The following is a 22729-nucleotide window of genomic DNA, read 5'->3' on the forward strand; positions in this document are numbered from 1 at the left end:
GAGTTCATGAGAACGTAATCCAAAATTGTCCATTAGTACAACAAAAATGAGATTTCTTCTCTAACTTTTAAATACCAGAAAAGTCACACATTTTAGATGTCTATTGAACAAATAAGTTTGGGAACGTGTGACTAATAAAAGCTTATATGTCTACCTTGGAAATTAACTGTCTGAACTCATCAGTAGTTTCACAGATACAATGCTTTAAAAAACCAACCTCTTCTGCATTTCAGGTGCTTTACAATTTCTCCGGGATACCAAAGCCCCACTAGCAAACACAGGCTTCAGGGAAGAAACTACATTTAAAATTACCTAAATGAGTTCAGTGCTGTTTAAAACAATCAATGACCACTACATAATAGGGCACTTAAAGGTGCCACACACCACAAGAAGAGTGAAAACCATTAAGCTGCCTTTCCAGAGAGCACCAGGAAAACTGCGCACTGAGAGGATGTACCCACTTACAGAGGACTTATTTCAGGATACTATTTCAAGTGAACTGATACACTGATCATACACTTTTTTAGTGTTTCAAACACTTTCCTTACCAGATCTACAAAATCCCTTACACATTGAACAAGGCTGCAGCAAGCCAGTACAATGTGACACAAGAAATACCTATTTACAAGCAGAAGAGTCATAGCTATAGGAAAGGAAAATGGGAACAAAAAGATGACCCAAGTATGGCTATTTTACACCTTTTAGAACATTACAGCAGCAGTTATTTCTGCTAACTGAAGGACCAGTTCTGGGGGTGAAGTGAAGCACGTGTCTCTGCCCTGTCAGCACCACATGCCCCAGTCCTAGGCTCTTGGCTGATTCCTGTTCAAACATCCCTTTAAGTCAATACCCATGTATTTAAAATTTTAATTCTCTGCCCCTTAAGGCACTTTGGTAAATTAGTCATAGTGCCACAATGACAGATGTAACAAACTGGAGCAGAATGACTAACTGTGGCTATTTCTGTGAGTATTCCTAACCTGATCCCACTGAAATTAATAGGCATTTCTATTGGCTTAAATGCTTTGATCAAAGTAGAAGAGGTATGAGGCATATTAAAACCTCACTCACTATAGAGCTGAATTACCGAGCTGACAAATATGCAGGGCTGGACAATACAATTTCTTAAAACCAGAATTTTGTCATACTTAGAAGCTCTGATGCCACATGTCACAGTACACATGTTCCTCAAAAAGTGGTGTTATTTATGTAAAAGAAAGCTCCACCCTATTTTTTTTTTGTGAGAATATTTTGTTCAGAGGTAATGTTGTGAAAAGAATGAGATTTATAGGCAATAGAATACATTTGCTTGTATCTATTTCATGCTGAATTAAGCATTTGTAAACCAAAAGTCAAGTGAATGCACGTCAGAGGAAATGAAACTGAGCAGCAAACTGTGTTCTGTAAATCACAACGGCTTCCTTCTGACATGGCTGTGATATAAACATTTCAAGACCATATTGCTGAAAAATAGGAAATTCCGGTTTCATACACTTTAAGGTGTGCCTGAATTCTAAAGAAAAAAAAAATCTTCAAAATATCCTCTAACTTATAGGCAGTAAAAGGGCAAATGAGTAAGAACATGCATGTCAGCACAGGCTCTGTATAAGTATTTGAGATGGCTTGATCATGTACGTTCTTAAGCCATTACAGATAGTATACCACTACAGAGATATACTTTATGTAACCACTGTAGAGGTTAAAGGTTTAATATAGTGAATATTTAGAGCTATATTATTATAGAGAGCATTACTTAAGAAGATATAAAAGACTTAAAAAAGACTATAAAAGACAGAAAGGAAAGGATTTATAATATGCAGGACAGAATTAAGTCCAGTGTTCAAGCTAACTTCAACCAGCAGGTACACTGTTCAAACATGGAAATTGACAGTAAAAAGGACTGGCATAAGAAAATATCAGAACACAATTTTCTTTTTGCAGTGGATTCCTATTTTCATTCATCAGTCACACATTCCTGATTCCAGCATCAACAACGTATACTCATTTCCCTTCTTCACTAAAACAATAGCTTAGTACCTGTCTTAAAGCTTCCATCTCTTCACTGGCCACTCGCTTCTCAGAGGAGGTGTTCTTCAGCTTGGACTCCGCAAGCTCCAGCTCTGTTTGAAGCTTATCTACCTCTTTGATTACTTGATCTCTCTCACTCATGATGAGGCGGTACTCATTGAAAACCGAATCCCTTTCTTCCTTGTACTTTTCTGCATCCTTGGTTGCTTTCAGCTGCATTGTTTTGAACCTTGTCACCTCTGACTGTAATCGCTCCATCTCTCTCTGCAACTCTTTGTTTTGTGCTGTGGCGCTACTTAGTTCCTGCTGTACTGATTCAAACCTAAAAATAAGCAGAAACACTGGTAAGACACTTGTTACTCATTTTCATGCATTAAGAATTTGGCTGGGTAACCAAATGTATTGGTAAAACATAACCATGGAGGTTACTTGTTAGAAAATGTATTCTCTCTCTGTGCTGCAAATAACCACTGCTTCAGGGATGTTAGTGAACCTTAAGGAATATTATAGAACCTCTTTAACCATAACAACTATATGGAATCATTTACAAACGTGGAGAAAAATATTTTTTGTTTTGATCTGTGGGAGTTGTGTACCACCTCTAACAGTCAATGAAAACATTCTTAACACACCCATGGATGCTCTCTGCAGTCCTCGCATGTGCTGATGCCCTTCCTACCCCATATGGTTAATTGTGTAGGCTTGGTACCAAGGAGCAGAGAGGGGGCAAGTGTGCTGTGAGTGTCTGTGCCCTTCTACTTGAACACATGCAGCATGTGCGGCAGCACCTTCTCAGTGAAGCAAGACACCCAAACATCTGCAGCCAGGGAACTCTGCCAGCAGCCCAAAGCCCTGTCTCCCAGTCCCCCATAGTCTGCAATTCTGATGCCATGAAAAGTTATTTTAGGCTTGAGATGATCTTTATTTGCAAAACACCTTTAGAAATTATATTCCTCTATTGATTTGCTTTTAGTATTTAAATAAGGAGATACATACACAGGCTCACCATGAGTTGTTTGGAACAAAGTCTGAGGTTTAATAAAATTCTGATTATATTTGGCTCCTATATCTACAACTAAAATTAAACATGGGTTGAAAAGCAGAGTATCCATTTCTCATACAAGCTAAACAATGGTTAAAATTACTCCTACAATTCCAAAACAGTAAATGGGAAACCCTTTCCTAAAGAAAAGGCACCATTTCTCCAAATCAGAGTCCCCACCACACATTCTAGAACCTTCCAGAAAATTTTATATAAATGAACATGCTTACTCATCACAGCAAGATTACATACGCCATAGGAAAATTTCACAAAAAATATTAGAAAGGTGTTTGTGATTTAACACAATGGAAATAAGATTCTACATTAGAACTGGTAAATCAAAGGTATCAAAATTCGGTTCTACCTCCTAAGAGAGGATGAATATTGCTGCTGGAAATGAATTGCTGTGTCCCTTTGCTTCATTAGCATGTCAATCTGCTTCTGGAGACGTCTGTTCTCCTCCTCAGCCTGCTCCAGGCGGCTCAGATCTGTGTTGTGGCTGGCGATCTTCTCGTTGTAGCGTTTCCTCAGGGCGTCGTAGTCCTTCTTCACACCCTCCAGCTTGTCCATTGCTGTATCATAAAGCTTATTCAGGATCTCCGATGATCCATTTTGCTTCATAACCTTAAAAAAATGCCAGAAACTCTTATCAATAACCTTTAATGTTAATCAGTTCAAGAAATTTGATTTAAAATATATACATAAGGAATAAAATTAGGACAAAAATATATTAACCGATTTTAGCAATCATTCTTTTTAATGAACTGAGGAAAGACTGAGCCTCTTTTAAGTGCCACTGTTACTCTAAGCATTATTTCATCTGCTTTCTGTTGAGTTAAAATTCTGCTTTATCACAAGGGCACAAGTGTATGAAAATCTCTCTCTAATGGCAATTGTTATTTTACATGTTATTTGACATGTTGTTTTAGAAGTACTTGCTGTTTTAACAAAATGTAATCACTACTTGATGACCAAGATGATAGTGGCAATTAAGGAGATGCCCACAAGGTGGCATTCATGATAGGTCGCTTGTATCCTCTGAATTAATTAAATAATTAAAAACATTATGAGAATAAAATCTACCCAAAATATCTTATATACTCAGGCATATTCTTTTAATATTCATATATTTCATACAATATTTCATCTGAGAACTTCCCACAGAGGTTTGTGTTTCAAAAACCATACATAAAAGATGAACAGGAGAAAAATCCATTTAAACATGAATATAGCCTGACCTGAATCTCAGTTTTAAATTAATTTACATCAACGTAGGCATCTTGCTGTAAATTGCAACACTGATGATACATGACCAGCAACAACATAAGAAAGCCCTAATGAGTGTCAGCCATTCTAGTCCTTGTACATTCTCAAAAGAGCAAAAAATATGTCTAAAATAATGCCTAAAGCCTTTTTCTTTTTTTTTTTTTTTTTTTTTTTCAAATTCTATGCTCCTTTTTTCTGGTTTTGTCTTTTAAATTGAAATCTGTCCCTGATGGAGCAATGGGAAGAAACAGGAATGCTCTATATAGAGAGGTCCCAGGAATTTTTTAACTCTTGCATTAGTCCACAGAGATAAGTCCCTAACTATCTGAAAATAAAAAGTATTAAAGAATTAGAAGAAAAACAGAAGAAAACATGAGCTCTATAAAAATTTGAAACCCAACACACAGGAGCTATCCTGCACAATTTGGCTCCTCATTTTTGTGTCTTGACATAGTCGAGTAAGGACCAGTTCCTGAACACAGAGGAACCTGGATGCCTGCAGACCAGAAGGGAAAGGGAGAGCAAGAGGCTGCCCACTCTTCACTGTCACTCAAGAAAGCCATTTTCCTGAAGACTACTTCCCAAATGAGTTTAAGAACAGGTTTGAGAACAAATTATTTAGGAATTCAAACAAAAACAAACCACTTCTCACTGTCTAAAGCATATATGGAATGTATTTATGTTGAAAACACACTAAATAATTAGAGAAAAGACAGACTAATACACAAGAAATTGGATGGAATTCAGCATAAACTTGCTAACACAGATTTGCCAGAGGAAGATGGACACACCAGTGCAATAAATGTCTCCCATTCAAAATCCCAAAGAAAGAAAGTAAATAGGCCCAGCTGGCCCAAGGAACACAGCCATGGCAACATGAAACTCCATATGTGAGCAGCAGAAACTTAAGCTGGTCAGCTGCTACACAGCAAATCCATGACAATCCCACACAAAGGGTAATTTGATCAAAAGCTTTTGCTCTCTGAGGCCACCAAGACGTATTTTGTTATGGACTGACAACAGAACAACACGTCAGAGGGATCAGCACAGAGTTAGACTAATTCATACGAGAAATTACAGGGACAAGATAAGACTTTTGGCACCCCTTCAAGACACCATGAATCATTCTGACAAGCTGAGAAATGGAGTTGCACAATTTTCCCACTAAGAGTCACATGCATCATTTTCTTTAAGGTTTAATCATGATGTTGACATGAGACTGGATTTCTTTAAATCAATCCTGACAATGACACTTCAGCCTCCTTCTGTGCTTCCACATAATTCCAAATTCAGGACAAAATGGCAAAACGGAATAGCCTTCTCTGAGAGGTTTTGCATCCCTGCTTTGCAGACTAGGAAACAGGCACAGACCTATTAAGCTATTTGCCCAAGCTGACACAGTAAACCATTTCTGTTATCTTCTGAACCAAGCCACTAAACAGCTCCACAGCAGAACTCGCAAGACTGTGTTAGAAAAATGGATAAAAAGGAAGAACAAATCTTCTCTCTTCTTTGCACTACCTTCAAGCACCTCCTTAAAGTACCATTCAGCACATCCAGCTTGCTTTGACCTTTGCCCCTCCTACCCTGGCAAATAATTATTTTGGCTTGCATAGATTTTGCTTCTGAAGCCTAATGTTCGACTTGCAGGTTTGCCGTGAATCAGCCTACACACAGAGAACCCAGATACTCTGTTTAACCATTCCACATGTCACTGTAACAATTCTAGCTAAATGAACACACCTTTTCATAGATGGACTGTGAACCTGATACAACCAGTCGCTCCTTAGCATTACACTTTTTTAAATTTTCAGAATATGTGAATAACACTGACCAGAAGACAGCCTGTGTTATAAAGTTCTGAAATGTACAACTCTTCCAGTCCTGACAATTTCGTCTCTTTTTGTTTCAAGTTCAAAACATTAATCAACCTTTTGTGATTCTTCTCAAAAAACCAAGAACAAACATAGCATGCAAGTTTATAGGAAGTCCTGTCCCATAAAATACCCTAGGAAAACAGGATCTTTTTAATCACTCTGCAACTTTAATCTAGATTTCTGATGCCTTTTACCCATTTTAAAAAATATCATACAAATACAATCTTCATGTACACTTTTTCATCTCTGCATTTAAATACTCTTTTTTTTTTTTTTCCAGCTAGACGAAGAAAATGAATTAGTAATGAAGATGTCATTTTCTCCCCTAATACTGTACACGGTAAGAAGGCCGTTAGGGAACCAGCAAGGCACTGAAGGCCAACGCCGCACGTTGAGATTTCTCCACGCAAGGAAGAGGGCTCCATCTGTTGCAGCACACACTCCGCAGGCTGCGCTCACCTGCTGCTGCTGGCTGCGCAGGTCTGTTATCTCCTTCTGATCCTCGTCGTGGAGCCTCTTCATCTCCTCACAGGACTGCTGCAGGTGGTTGTGCTCCCGCACCAGCTGCGTGTTTTTCCTTTTCAGGGTGTCCATGTCCTCCTTCAGCTGGGACTGGTCGCTCAGCAGCCGACTGTGCAACGTGCTGTCAGGGCACACAGAAAACACTCTTAGGGGCCAGCTCGCAAGGACAAAGTCCTGGAGTCATTCGTCGCAAGCGTGAGTTTCCTACCAAGAAAGCAGGTCAAACTAACTCAATTCTGCATGTTTGTGTATTCCAAGGACCAGGAACAAAATTAGAAAAACAGGGACCTAAGTATGAAAACATACAGACATACACAGCGCTCTTAAACCTGATCAGAAGAGATGATGGATTTAAGCAACCTGTCAATGCCATTTCACAGCTATTAAAACAAACACAAATAGCAAAATATGATGATTATTGAGATAATAGGAATTATCCCACCAATCATTTCCACTTTCTCCCTTCCACTTTCATCAGCCCAGCAGCAGCTAAACAAAACGCAGATGAAAATGCCAAAAAATCTCCTTGAGTGCTACTGTTTTAAAAACAAATATACCCACCAAACTATCAAAAAAATTCCACAAACAACAGAAACACGCTATGTACGTTTCAACTACACTCAAGATAAAAATTCCCTCCAAAGTTCATTATGCCAGCTATAATTATTGAAAGAAATACACTGTCACTTAAACAACTGAAAGCCCCATGAGGAGGTCATTATTCAGATTAAAATTCAAACTACACGCCTAAAATTAGACTAAAACAATGCTGGAAAAGAGCAGATAGGTCAACTGAATGTATTTTACTTCTTCAGATCAAAAAAGTAACTTTTGGATACTGACAAGTATTTCTATTGCTGAAGCAGAATTCTACTTAAACTCTCATACTTGCTGGTAAATATTTAAATATGCATTTATACATAAAAAATTTGCATTCTGAGATACATTGTATTTCTTCCTTATGAAGTGAAATACCAACATTTCCTGCACAGAATGACTAAATCATTAGAAATTTCCTTAAAATTAGAACAACCTGCTTAAAAGAAGCATTTTCACAAATCATATTCCCACAATTAAGCATATGGAATATTTACATGTAGGTTACTAATCTGCTGTCATTCAGATGTCAGTAGAAATGATAAATTCTTTAGAAGGCAGACTTTTTTTAAAGAAAGAACACAAGGTTTTAATAACTATCACAGGAGAAAATAACGGTCTAATTAAACCTGGGTTAAAATTTCCACAAATTGTCACGAGAGCTATCACAATCTATTAAAAGAGAGTAAGAAATTCCATTCTCTTGTATTGTATTCTGCTTTCTAGCCTGACAGTAAACTGTTAGATTGCAACTTCAAATCAGTAATTGGGCTTTCTTTTTTTGATCCCATGAAGACACTGGGGATTTCTAACTCCTAAAAGTAAAACAGGCAAACCTTGATCATTTCAAACGGGCCAGAAATGTTTTATCTGATGCAAGCATTGATCTTGCAATTTAAGTGGAAAAACAGCAATAAAAAATTACTTGATTACCATGTTCTAATACTATTTGATCTAGCACAGAGTGGTAAACTCTTACCTTGTACAGCTTTACTAATACTTACTGATAAAAATCTGCCTCTTTTGCTGCTTCTTCACACCTTTTCAGTGTCTTGGTGTGTTGGTTCTGCAGAGACTGTAGGTCTGACATGGCCTTCATACACTGAATCTTCAGCCTTTCATAATCATGGTTTGGTTTTGGACTAGGCCTAGCACGGAAAAAGAATATGAGACCAAACATCAGGTACTAGAATGAATGAAAAGCCTGGGAAATTATTATCCAATTAAAAAAAATGCTATCACACAACTGTTGATATTTAGGTTATAATATGCATTAATTTAAATACTGACCAGTTCCCATAAAGATGCAACCACTAATAAAAAGTCACTGACTTGAACTTAAATTAGTTTTATATTGTGATGTAACATCTAATAATGGGATGATTTTGTCTAATTATCATTAACATGGCCAAAAATAGTAGTGAAGCTGCACATCCCTCTCTTCTGAGCAGCAACCCTACCACAGACCAGAAGCTCCATTGATACAAGAAGAGTCCATCCCAGCACACTCTGCTTTCCTGTGCCACCACGTTCAACTCACAGTGACAAAGCCCAGACCTGCAGGGAGGGCAGGGCAGGAAGAGGCTGCCCAAGTCAGCTGGGTGTGCATGGAGACCTGGGCTAAACAAAGCTTCTCACAGGCAGCAGCTGGAGCACCTTGTCCATAACTCCCTAGGAAAACAGTCAGGCTTGAGAGAAAGACTTCCAGTGGGATATCAAACACATATCTGTGCTGGCAGAGTTCGACCTGTTAGACCAAGGCATTGTGCTGAGTTACACACCTGATTGTGCTCTACCATATTCTTTTAAGCTACTATAAATAATGAGAAAATATGTCAGAATCTACCTCATATTTCCATAAGGTAATTATTTAAACAAAATTCGGGTTATTAGAAATCTCCAAAGCAAGATCATCTCCAACAATCATTTTTCAGTAAACTGAACAAAACAAAAGCCAAAAATCAGTCAAAATAAACTTTTTACTCAAATTTCTTTTGGATGATTAGGAGATAATTTTTTATAAAATAATCTACATGGTCAAACAATTAATCATCATAGATTATGTCCAGAATGTATGGTACTTGTACATGATACATTTATTTGTAGATTAGAATTAATTAGATTTGTATATCATGCTAGAAACTAAATTAGCAGGATTATATCTTCTTGCTTTGTAGCACTAAGCTTCTATAGGAGATTCTGAATTGAACTGTTCCTCCTCTGAACAGTCACAGGATTTTTGCACCATTGAATTTTCTAGTTTCAAAAGAAGCTTCTGACATCTGTCTCTGTATTGTCTCCTGGGTATCTTATAACCCCACAGGCAAGGAGAAACAAAAACAAGCAAACCACCAAAAGAGAAAATTAATGACTCCAAAAGAAAACAATTGCTTTCTAATTTAACTCTGCTTGTTCTCATATCAGATTTGCTCCATTGCTGCACAGATGACTCTTCTCCCCTCAAACCTCGAACTCCCCCAAATGGCGTCTCTGCAAGCACAGCCTGAAAAGCAATCAGAGTTTTCTTTGCTTCACACAAAAAAAACCAGCAACATGGATTCTGGAACTGAAATGCAGCTGGAAATTGAATCAAAGTGAAAATAGTTTTGCACCACTGCAGTGGTAAGAGTTGTTAAAAAATGATAATGAAAGACAAAACTTAAAAAAGCCAAATGCCAGCCACATCTGGTTCACAGATTTTCAGGGGGTGTGTGTATGATATAAGGTACTTTTTAGAAACTCGGTTGCATCTGGTTGCTGAATAGTGAGGCCCTCAATTGTAATTCCTCCTTTTCTCCTTTCTCTAGAGAAGTGCTTCTGGGGGAAAACAAAACAAAAACCCCTTCCTTGATTAATAAACTTAACCAACAATTACGACCCAAAATCATGTAAAGTAACCAAATGTTCAAGTCATGTCTACAGGGGTGTCTTTTATGGTATTTTTAAATTAATTCTTTAGGGGTACCAAAAGTAGTGTTTTACTCACACAGTATTGTGGACATCACACCACAACTAGTGAAGGGTTATTCTTTTAAAATACAGATATAGTTAGCATAAATTAAACTTGATTTGAAATGTTTACACCCTTGACAGAATCACTAAAACCCAAGTTATTGATTTAAATTAGACCTTAGGGTGAAATTATTGAAAGTAGATACCATCTGTCCACCACAGTCTTAAATGACAGCATTAACTGGAGTACAGTTTAATTCTCAGCTGCAACTTTAAGCTTACTGAGACCTATTAACAGATGTTCATATTAAACTATTAGACCAGTCTGAAAGCTATGGTGAAACCTGTTCTACAAGTCTAGCATCCATCACATGTGTTTCATATACTGCTGAAGTAACACTGACATTATTCTTAAAGAAACAAACAAACAAACAAAAGAACAAAAAACAAACCAAAAAAACCACAACCAAAACTAAACAAGCAATCAAAACCCAAACCAACATTAAAATATCCAACAAACCACCTATAAACATATGGAGACCATGTAGGTAACTACACAAGTTAGCCAACCTACACAGTGAGGAAGGACCAACAATGCCACCAGTAACATTCTGCATTCTACCTCATCTACAGGAAATAAAAGCCACATGGATATCCAAGGCCATATGTTCCACACTGCTGTTCCAAGGCTTTATGTCTCAGCAAGAAAAACAAGAATAAGAGAAGGAGGAATTCTGGTCAGAAGTCAAAAATCAAAACTGCTGTGAGACAACAGTCCATTCAACTGCATGTAGTGGCTGACTTTTGTTTAAGCAAGACCAACACAGTTTTATGCTAAAATGCTCCAGAAAATGCAAAAAATTATAATTTCAGTAAAGGAGAAGTATTAGTTACTGCTTTGGAAGCACTTGTTCAAACATTAACAAAATTTAAAATGCTAGTGTCAAAGGCTCAACTGTTTTTCTGATATTTGTATAAGAACTGCAAAAGTCCTTCATGCTATAGTGGAATTACCCAGGCCATAAAACAGGGCCACAGGGAGACTGACATTTACATGTATCTGATGCTCACATAAAAGCTAATGCCAACCACAGGTCCAATTTTGTGGGCAATCCTACCTAACAGCTTCCAAGGAGTTATCATTTACTACTGTAATTGCAACAATTACAGATTACACACAAAATAGTCTTTTAAGAGAGACAATTTTTAGGAGGTTTATTTGTGGTTGTCTTGTACCTTAATGTGAGTAATAACAGCAGGTTTAAGTCTATAAAGTGCAACTTGAGCATGCTAAATTATTTGGTCAAATCTTCACTTAAGCTCCAGCACACGTGCACACATACAGTCACTGTCAATCCACAGGCACAGCATGAGCAATCCTACTCCTCTCCAGCAGGATGGCACATGCTGATCTGATTCTGCACCTCACAATCCACGGCTGTGGCTCCTCTACCACTGCTCTAGACTTAGTCAACATTTGCTTTGGAAGACAGCTCTCTGTTTTTCAACCTCCTGAGCCAGCACAGCCCAGACTGCAAATGTGCTGTGAGCTGTTGTGAAGCATCCAAGCTGATGTGGTGTTAAGGTCTGCTTCTGCACCACCTGTGTTTGGTACAGCCATAGTTGCAGCAGCACACACAGCCAGGAAAATAAACTCAGGGTAGTAAAAGTCACCCTCCACATAATCATCTCTCAGCTTTCACACTTCATGTGAAAGCCCACATGTCTGGACTTTGACTTCTGGAAGGATGAAGATTAGTTTTATAAGAGGAAAGAATTCAAAAAGCAAAACAAATACCAGTAAGATTTCAAAAAACCATAAATACGTATGCAGATGGGAGCAGTAGTTACTTTTACACTAAAGGAAAAGAACGTCAACTAATAATCTTCATTCATTTCCCACTCCTCAGACATCTGATTGTTTGGAAGCCAGCATTCTTAATCTCATATGTACTGTCCAGGGACTGCCCAAATACAAGGTTTTTTTTGATGGGTTGTTCTTGAAGCTGTAAACATTCATGTTTTATCCAACATACAAATCCTACACTGAAAGCAAAGGGTTGATTTGACAAAGAGAAAGCTAGGGCAGTGTAGAGGACAGCTCATCAGAACTTTATTAATAGCATCCGGGATTATGCAGAAGATTATTGTGAGCTATAAAATCCTCTATGCCTAAGCTCTAGTAACTTCAAAGAAGAAATCCTTCTATTTAACTAAGTAACTGGAAGCTGTGCAAAAGATGTTGACATTTGACAATCTTTTCCTTTCCCATCCCCGCACTGCTTTGAAATGGTTACAGAGAACATGATGCTCTTAAATGAGCCCTCAGAACTCAAGGAGGGGGGAAGGGGGCATTAAGATGAGAAGCTACTGAGTTTATAGCATCTTCAGATTCTCTCAATGCCAGTCCACAGGTTCAAATCTTAACCTTCTCATACAGACAAGAAGTTTCATTAACCACCTGACCCCATACGGACGCAGTTGATTAAGTAACGAACAAGCACAAAACATTAAAGTTTAGAAAAGGTACACATGATGGCAACACCTCCCAGAAAATCTGTTCTTTGCTCTTATTTCAGATTCAGTGACACAGTTTTTTTCCAAGGTTCTATACCTGTACAAGCAAAAAGTGCCCTGTGTACCCAGACACATTTAAACATCAGCAGATCTTTCATCCTTCAAATTCAAACTAATTCTATTGCCAACCCTTATTTACAATTAACTCATACTTGGAGTATTGTTTTCCTCACAACATACCAGCCCCCAAATTAGAATGAGCTAGACAAGCCTGCAGGCTGTTAAATGACTTAAAAAGCATGTTTAGTGGAGGTGAATTCCTTATTCTTTACATATTTCTGCTACAAGTTCCCCAACATATGTATACCAGAAAGTTGATCTTCTAAAATATACTTACTCCACTCAGCAGAAATCCAAACCTCTCCCTCCTTGTACAGGAATAGCAATAGGAATAGCTGAATTTTTTTTTTTCCTCCCCTCATTTCTGTTCTCTAGCCAAGTATTCAGGGCTATTTCCCTTTCTTCTCTCTTGTTTTCAGAACACTAAATACTTCATCCACTGTCTTCTTTCTCTTGCTACAACTAAGCCCACATAGAGATGAAACCTTCTCCTCTCAGTCCCACAGAATTATTGCTGGACAAAGTGGGAACAGGTACTCAACAAGAAGCTCTGAAACATGGATGTGGCCACTTCACCAGGATGCAAGTAGGTTACAGGCAACATATACATTGCAAGCTCCTTAATGCCTCCCAGGCAAGCAGGTGTCAAGACACTTGAAAACACTACTGAAGATTAAATGAAAATGCTGCATTTCCTTTCTGTTTACCTGCAGTCATCGAAGGTTGACCCAGGAGATGAAAGTGCAAGTTGCTTGCGCAGCTCATCCCTCTCTCGAGTCACCTGCCGGAGCTGATATAAAATAGTCTCCAGCTTCTCACTCATTTGTCTCGTGTCTATCACGGGTGGGGGAGATGATGCTTTACCAGTCGTACCTGATGAAGAGATAAATACTTGGCAGTGAGCAAATGCCTCAAAAGAACAATACAACTCCACCAAAAAAGTTAACACTAATTTTAAAAAATCCTCCTATTTCCATCTGCAGAATCCAGTTCAAAAATGAAGCAATTCATGTAAGTTTTCATTAGTGACTTGAAAGAAGAATATCTCCAGTCAGTTCCCATGCTAGCAGAAATGCCCTGCATTGCAAGTTCAGTTTGCATGGGGAGGTCCCTTGCTTACTCAGGAACTTAGAAACAGCTTAAAAGGCAAGGTAAGTTAGCAGTAACAATTGCAAAGACCTCAGAAACTGACATACTAACAGAAGGCATAGGTAAAAAAGTTATTTCAAATAAAGAACAATGCCCATACTTTTAAAAAAAACAACAAAAAACCAACAACAAAAAAGCCCCACAAAAAACTAGTAAAATTCACCCGCATCAATTTATTCCAGTGATAGTAAAGAAACTGCTACAGCACAGAAGCTCTTTTTCTAGAAGCACTGAAATACCATTCTGCCACGGGCTACAGATAACATTTACTTTTAATACAATTCTGTGCTTTCACATGTCACAATTTTTCAGTCTAGCATGTGAAGTTAAGGATTTCACTTACCAACAAATCATGAAAACTGGCTTTCATTTTTAACAACACTGGCTAACACAAGCACATTACAATCACTGCAACTGGACTACACATCAAATTTCCTCTAAGGGGCAGTGCATTGAAGTGTTTTGTGGGACTTTTTAATTCTCAGCTTTCCTAATATCAGAGCTGAACAATGATGGCTACTGTCCTCTCAGACACCTGTGAGAGCACAACAATGTCTCCTTCCCAAGAGAAGAGAGTGTGGTATATCACTTACTAACAATTGCTGACAAGTAATTCAACCCTAATTTTAGTTCTACTCATTTAAAATTAAGTTATAAATGCAGTTTTATAAGAGCAGACTCAAAGATACAAGTCATATATGTGAAGGTTAAGGGCTTAAATGTATACAGTGATTATTTTCTACCCAAATGAGAAGCTGTAGAAATAGTTTGCAAAGTTATACAACTTAAACAAGTTGCTGACATAAGTATTAACTTGTTAGTATGTACCTTTATTAGGCCTTTTTTAGTTAATTAAGCAACAAAAGAATAGAAAAGTAACGGTCTCCACTCACTGTCTTTTCAAAGAAAGAAAATCACTATTATTCCACTGGATCAAATGTTAATGAATTGCAAGGATTGGTTTTGTATCCCTAAACCCAGTTCTTGAAGGAATTGAAGAATGTAAAAACCCCTTCCAACTTTTCAGCAGAACTACCTGTGTTTTGAAGTTCCCACACCAAAATAACTGCAATGTAAGGGCTATCATATGTACACCATCTACAATAATAAGATCCCTGTTTTTATACCTTCCAACAGCTACTGTAATGAGAATTTACGAGCACAGACTGCTCTTTTTAATCTAACTATTGCCTAATAATGTATGCAAATGCTGTAATAGCAAAGTGAAGAAATAAAAAGTAGCAGGAAGAACAGGCATTCTGGAAAAAGACACAAACTCACATCACTCTGAAGAATTCTCAATGGAGGCTGCTTTTCCTACCACTTTGTTTCACTCCTGCATCCAGACAAAGCCCCTTTATCCATAGGGACTAAGGATTTCACACTTCCAAAATGGAATTATCCTTTCTTTTAGATGAGAAATATTCTACGTATTTTTATGGCAAGAAACCAGTAATATTAGACATGATACAGGGGATATAGAGAATAAATGAAGGAAATTACTAAATAGATACGAAGAGTCAGAATATGTGTTCGTTCATTTGAAAGAGTTTGGAGACATCAATGAAAAAAGAATTTCATAAACAAACTGAAAGGTAAAGGCAGACAAATCAAATGCAGGTACTGAGAAGCTGTATGGTCTCTGATAAAATCAGTGGCAACCTGCACATCATCTCATTTGAGCTGACACATCAGAGGATGTGTAACATGGAAAAAATCCCCTCCTCATCCTTACAGAGAGGTTCAAAAGCTTGTATCATCCTGGGGCTACTTGCAAGCAAAACAGATGAACAGGATGCAAGAGGTCAAGAGGAAGGAGGAAATGAATCAGGAAGGCTGCTGTGCTTTACAGGGAGGGAAGGGATGAACAATGCCCATCACTACCAGTGCTAACACAGCAACAGTCCCACGGACAAGGTCTGCTGCACAAGACCTAGACAGGCACCCAACAGCTGCCCTGTAAAAGCAGGCCAGAGATCTACTCCTCTCTCTGCTCCTCAGCCTCCCCTGACAGCTTTAACAGCATCCAAGTGACAATCTTCTTCAGGCAAGAACATTTGTGCACAGTCGCAAAATTGTGCCAAGAAAGAAACGTCTGCTTTAAATAAAGACGGGCTAATTAGCCTTAGGAAAGAAGCTTTTTCATGATTGTGAAATCATTTGTCTTAGTACCAAAAGGGGCTATTTTTCATTACTTGTCAATTTTTACAAGTACATCAACAGATACTTTCATCTCTAATGCAATGATGACACACCAGCCACAAGATGTACACCTGTTGAGTGCTGTAAAAACACAGATCAATATAATCCAGTTCTTCCCACTCCTATCCTTAGAAGATTCAAAATTTACCTCTGCTTGATTTTCCATCATGCTTGCATTTTCAACAGTTGTACAAAAGGTCTTAAAAAGCTTTAATCAGATTTCTGAATGCTTAAAATAGGCACATACATTCAGTAAAATCCTTTTTCACCAGATAAAATCCAGTCTTGGTTTCTTTTAAAGGAGCTTTTATAGCTGACTGCTAAAATCCTTTTATTGCACCTGACATCTTGATGCACAGAAGGAAAGTGACCTGTGCTTCCAGCTTCATATTCTTTTTCCATCTGACTGCGTATTTTACACATAAGTACTTCCTTTTTGTACTTCAACCAGTCAAACTGATCTTAAAATGCACAAGCCTGAAGGCTAAATCTCCATTATCCAAATTATGCCACCTTTCAGTAACTCACCTTCTTTCTCAGACAACCCAGATTCCTGAAAAGGCATTTACACTTGGCATGTCCTGCCAAGTGTAACTCATTCATCTGCTTTGATAAGCCTCAAAACTCATTTCTCAGGTGGGTTGCACTCAGGTTCTGAGGATTTGACTGCCTGGAAGTCCCTCCCTGGGCAGTGCCCAGGTGAGCAGCACTCACTGGGTCCTGGAGCAGCTGACAGCAGGGGTGTGTCGTGGGGAGAGAATGCACTGCACCCATAATGCAGCACAATCCCTAAGACCTGGGTCTGCACTGACTTAAGCCAAAGGGAGACTTTGAAGGATTTCCCTCACTGGTTGTATAAAAGAAAAGCTTTAAAAACAGAAGCTAGAGCAATTATATCATCCCCATTATAGCCCAAACATTGGACTTCACAGAAACCATGAAGATCCATTACTATACCACATAATGAATATAACTCTTGATGATTATTCTAATCAACAAGGATTGAAAAGATAATACATCCACATAGAAACTACTGCTTCAGAGGTTAACTTCAAATGTGGGGAAGGGGTAGCATATTTTTTGAAGAATAATAGAACATTTTAACAGAAACAGGGATGTAAAACTTATGAGCCTGTCCAAAATGTATCATAATGCCAAATTAATATAATGTTGAGATAAGAAAATGGGTACCACTGCATAAACAGCCAATTTTATGAAATATCATTAATGTATTTTGAATTATAATAAACTTCTTGGTCTTTGAGAAATACAGTTGTATGACAGATTCAACTAATTCAGAAAGCAAACTGTCACAAGCTAACAGAATACCTTAATTCTACAATGGTTTTTCTTAAACAAATAAATTTGTACTCCTTTCCGCTTGAAAACAAACAGGAGACTATTCATTGTACAGTCAAGCCTTTCCAAAATCAGCAGAGATATTCAGGATATTATTTCTTTACAACCTCATAAATAATGACAGAAAATGTTAATACTTGGAAGGTGTATTGCAAAGCATGATGAACAGGGTGTCTCCCCAAGCTAGGGAAGGTATCAAAAATAAAGATTTGTGCCTGGTGTAGGAAAATGCATTCTAAAATATTTACTGTCCTTCAATAATTTATGAGAGCTAGAAGAGGGTAACATTCTAAATTACATTCTAGTTATCATTTAGATACATTTCTTCAGATGTATCTTTTGAAGTGATCATGAAACAGCAGAGAGCACAGAACAGAACTGCATGCAGGTAAAATAAAACATCAGAAAAAACAAGCAGCAGTACACTGAGGAAAGAAAAATGAAAGGTAAATAATGAACTGTAGAAACAACTTCATCTGACAGACAGAAAACCTAATAGATTATGGAAGCAGTGACAACCACACAAGGACAAAAGCATGGGTAGCATTTCAGTATATTGTTTTAATTCAGAATATAAAAACCTAAACAAAGCCAGCAGCCTCTAAAATAAACTTTCTACTTCAGTAAGTTTAAGACTACAGAAAAAAACTGAACAGCTGTTCTAGAAAGGTCAATGTGAAAAAAAATCTACAACCTAATACAAAAACCCAGTAGAGGAGATGGGGGGCAGCAGGGGAAGGGCAGACACATCCATTTGAAAAGTCCTTGTAGGATTTTGCTGAGCTGAAATACAACTGAGAGTAAAATCTGTTACCATGACCAAAGCATGTACAGCTGAAGCTTCTGGGTTTGAATTTACAGGAGCACTCTGGCTCAAACCCTACCTTTGTCAGGCTTAAACCTGAATATATAAAGACTGGAAATACAACTCACACTGAAGTGTCCACACTGAACCCAAAGGGGACAGTGGCAATGGCCACCAGCTGCACACCAACCAAGGGGATGAGACTCCTCCAGCACTCCATCCTCCACATCTCCTGTAGCAGTTGTGAGCACTGACTCACCCCATCAACCTCACAGCTCCAAAAGAAAACCACTATCACCAAAAGGATTTCCTAAATGCACAGACTGATAAAGGGTCTCAAGGAGTAGTAAAAGACACCGTGCTCCAAAGGTGCTGTCTGGAGTGCAGGAGATGGGTATTCACATACACTATTTCCATTCAAATTATTGCAGACCAACCAAATCTTCAGAAATTCCTACATGGACTTGCCAAAAGTTAAGAAGATACTATAAGAAGCAAAACACCATTATGTGGTCAGCTCTTTTATTAGTGATTCTCTCACCACAAAACTCCCACTGTCCCTTCTCCAAGACTGCATCAGTATAAATGAGCAAAGTTAACTTTTTTATTGTTACACTGGTTTTTTTTGAAACAGGGCATGGGTACCTTTGAAGAGAAAGTAGTTGAGAGAACCCTGTGCATGACTAATGTTGAACCACAGCTGCGTGCAAATGGACACCAAAGAAGACAGCAATAACACAATAAATATATACAGAATGCTTAATACTTAAGAGATGTTTATTAACAAACATACTGAAAATCACCTAGAGATTAAGGATCAATCCTAGAGACAGTTACATGATTCACAGAGTAAAATCAGAGAGCAAAGTTTACTTTAAGTGTGTGGAAGAACATTTATTTCAAAGTTAAAACTCCTGTTTTCAGCAAACTAAATAGGTAGTTTACAATATGGGAAAAAAACCTATATGAAGAGTTTAATTCAATCACTGAGACCACGTTTTACAAGAAAATGACTTCTGAATAGAAAGAGTGATTAGTGAGGAGGCAGAACTAGAAGGCAGTTACTGCTGTACAGAAAAGGACTGATGTGGTGTACTGTTAGTGCTCCTAGTATCTTTCCTTAGTCATTCTTGGCCTTTCAACAAGTGTAATATTGTCACTTTTCCCTTGGTGTTAACTGTTGAGGTGTCTGTAGCAAATATAAACTTTGTGTCAGTAAAAAAAACAAAAAAGGCAAATACAATGAGACACTACTATAGGCTGTCAGGGAAAATAAATAACTCTTTCAAGCAAGGATAGACTGTTTATTTTTGACTGCAAGGCCATCATAAACCACACCTGCAACTGCACAGCCCTGTGAATAGTGAAAACAATTACTTTGTTACATCCAGCTGTAGAAAGTATGAAGCAATAAACCGAAATCACAACATGAAAGGACACTTGTGAAAATGGCTGACATGAAAATGAGGAGTGAAAGACTAACATTGTTGGGAAGGAATCTGATGGGAGGGTGGGAATATTTGCTTTGGAAGTAAGAATTACGGCTCTCAGATGACGCAACTTGAAATGCAATTAGTAAAAAATTATCTGTAAATAGCCTATCAGGCTGATAAGCTAAAAAATGTTAAGCAAGGAAATAGTGTCAGTTGAAGTCAAAGTTGGACAACTTGGTAGAGACAGATCTATGAGCACCTGATGGCTGCAAGGAAAGGCATAAAACTGTAGAACCAGTGGTGGTGCTCATTACAGATTGCTGTCCATGGCACAGGGCTTCAAACTAGACGATCTTTAATGTCCCTTCCAACCCAAACCATTCTATGATTCTATGTAAGCAAAATGTAGCACAGTGATATGAACAGAGAAGAGTAAGAAAAAACACTTTTGATGAAAAAGCGATACCATTTCCAAAGAACTGAACAGCTGGAAAAATAATAGTCTGTAAACAGAGAAAGGTGCTAATATGCAATGTGGAATGAAGAGGACACAAGACTGGCAGCTGTAATCAAAACAATGCAAAGAGGTCTGGCTGTGGAAAGAAGAAATTTACACATGTGAAAAGATGGAAGGTCTTTTCCATTCCAAAATTCATCTAACTACGAACTCAGTATACTTTAAAAGAATGGGAGAGTATGCAATGCCTCTCCGTTAAAAACTCATAATAAAAACTAATATGGAGGATCTTGTCAGAGTCACAGCCTGTCACCTACATGCAAGCTGTTGTGTTCCATTAAAAAACATTTCCTAAAACCATACCAGAACAACCCCCAAACACCTGTGCATTGAGGAGGGGACGGAAAAAACATTTTAAAAGCACTAAATAAAAACTGTGAAGCTTCATTACAGTACTAGGATAGGTAAAACAAATGGCTTGATTCTAGAAACTATAATCCTGTCATGGCATGAAATGTCAAATTATCAAGTGCACTATACAAACTGACACTTTTAAAAATAATTTTTAAAAAAGGGTTCTTGATTCTGTGTTCTATTCCTCTCTGTTATCGTGACTGGTCAAGTGGGAGACTTGCCAGGGATTGTCACATATTGTGTTACTGGTTTCTATCCAATTCCTAAGGGACACTGTTGTTCTGTGCTTGGCACAACAGGCACTGAGTCTCCATAAATAATTGTTCTGATATCAGACACAGGACTGTAGTTCTGTACAGAGAGTTTGCTGGGCTCAGGGAGTGGGCAGATGAAGGATGCTTTTATTTACACACAAAAATCTTTGTCATTGGCCAAGAGCAAAGGGAAAGGAAATATAGATAAAGACCATGACAATTTAAGGAGGATTTGCTCCTTTGAGGGGACAAAGCTGTGGCTGACAGACAGTGGTGGTATCACACCATTGCAGCAGTTTATATTGTACCTCTTTTGGAAATAAATTGTGAATATTTGCTCTCCATACCAGCAAAACTACCTGTTTTACATGCATGGCATGAATTTTATTAATATGTCAGAAAGAAATGGAGGCAAGCAAAAGAGAAAAAATACACTGCCATCTAAATTAATTTTGAACAATGAGGAAAATACACAAGAAAAACCTGCTGTCACTCTGCACTTTTATTTACATACAGATACAAATTAATAAAAAGGCAGAGTTTCTCCTCCAAGGCTGCTAATTTGCCATTACACAGGGAGAGAAACTGGCTTCCACTCAACTGCTTATGCTATCACACACATATGAGGATGGAAGTTCATTCTTACATCCCTCATTCTCTGCAAGCCCCAAGAGGCAGGGAAAGAGAAAAAGCTTGGATGACAGCACAGTACTCTGAATAGACTAGCCCTAAGCTCATCTCTGAGTCACATTAGGCAAACTGCATCACTCCTTGCTCTGCTCCTATATTGACATTACTGAAGACTAAGTCCAGAATATCCATTTGCTCCCCACACAGAAGCTGCTGGATTACTGTTCATTCATCTATGCTGCTCCTCTTCATGCTTGTTGCACTCTTGGCTTTCAACTGCAAATACACCCAGGACATGGGTACACCATGGATTTATACAGTGATCAAACTATGTTGTCTTATCTTTCTCTCTTCCTTTCAAAATCCTAACACTATGCTTTATTTATTGGACTGAGACTGAGCCCATGCTCAGAACTATCTTTTAAAAACAATCTTAGTTCTATGTGAGATCAGTTCTTAGATCAGAGTCTTTTTCTGGAGAATAAGCCTATTGTTCTATACCTTAGCTTCATCAATTAACTCAAACTCAGGATAGCTGTAAAATGTATAACAGCATCTCCATTTCGCAACTTCCTGACTTCCTTGGATGTATTTCAGAAAATGATCATTTAATTAAAAATGCTGGCAGCAGAAACCATCTCTAACAATAGCTATGGTAATTAAGGTTTGGGAAGAAAAGACAAAGCACATGGACATATGAGTCTCTAGTTACATTTATGAACTGTGGAGTCTAAGGACTACATATGAAAGATGTTATTATTTCTCCTAATTAAACAATCCGAAGCTTAACTATCTGAAGATTTATCTGGGTGTAATTAGTGGCCTCAAAACCTTCTGCATTTCCCCTAAAAAGTCAAATGTGCCAATCTGTTTCTGATCTACTCAACAAACAGAATCACAGTATTAATTGCAAACCAGTGTTTTGAACATAGCTATAATAAAATAGATCCCTCACCTTTCCTATGAGGAAGGTCTGTGTGAGTGGGGAAGTAAAAATACTCCTTTATATACATGCGTGTGCACATAAAACTATCAATGTCAAACTGAACATATTCAAAAGCTTGCACTGTCTCCAGACCACGATGTATTTACCTTTTTTCACTGA

General features: G+C 37.9%; 1 protein-coding gene across 1 annotated transcript in view; it reads right to left on the reverse strand.

The window, feature by feature from the left end:
- Positions 1-22729, reverse strand: part of DLG5 (discs large MAGUK scaffold protein 5) — a 96974-nt gene that overhangs the window by 36402 nt on the left and 37843 nt on the right. The window contains exons 3-7 of the mRNA XM_062496077.1: positions 13629-13794; positions 8337-8480; positions 6673-6856; positions 3435-3694; positions 2038-2350 (exon numbers count right to left, since the gene is read on the reverse strand). Of these exons, the coding sequence (XP_062352061.1) occupies positions 2038-2350; positions 3435-3694; positions 6673-6856; positions 8337-8480; positions 13629-13794 (1067 nt within the window). The remainder of the gene's footprint in view (positions 1-2037; positions 2351-3434; positions 3695-6672; positions 6857-8336; positions 8481-13628; positions 13795-22729) is intronic.

The sequence above is a fragment of the Cinclus cinclus genome, chromosome 7, assembly GCF_963662255.1.
Source record: "Cinclus cinclus chromosome 7, bCinCin1.1, whole genome shotgun sequence".
In the NCBI taxonomy this organism is placed as follows: domain Eukaryota; kingdom Metazoa; phylum Chordata; class Aves; order Passeriformes; family Cinclidae; genus Cinclus; species Cinclus cinclus.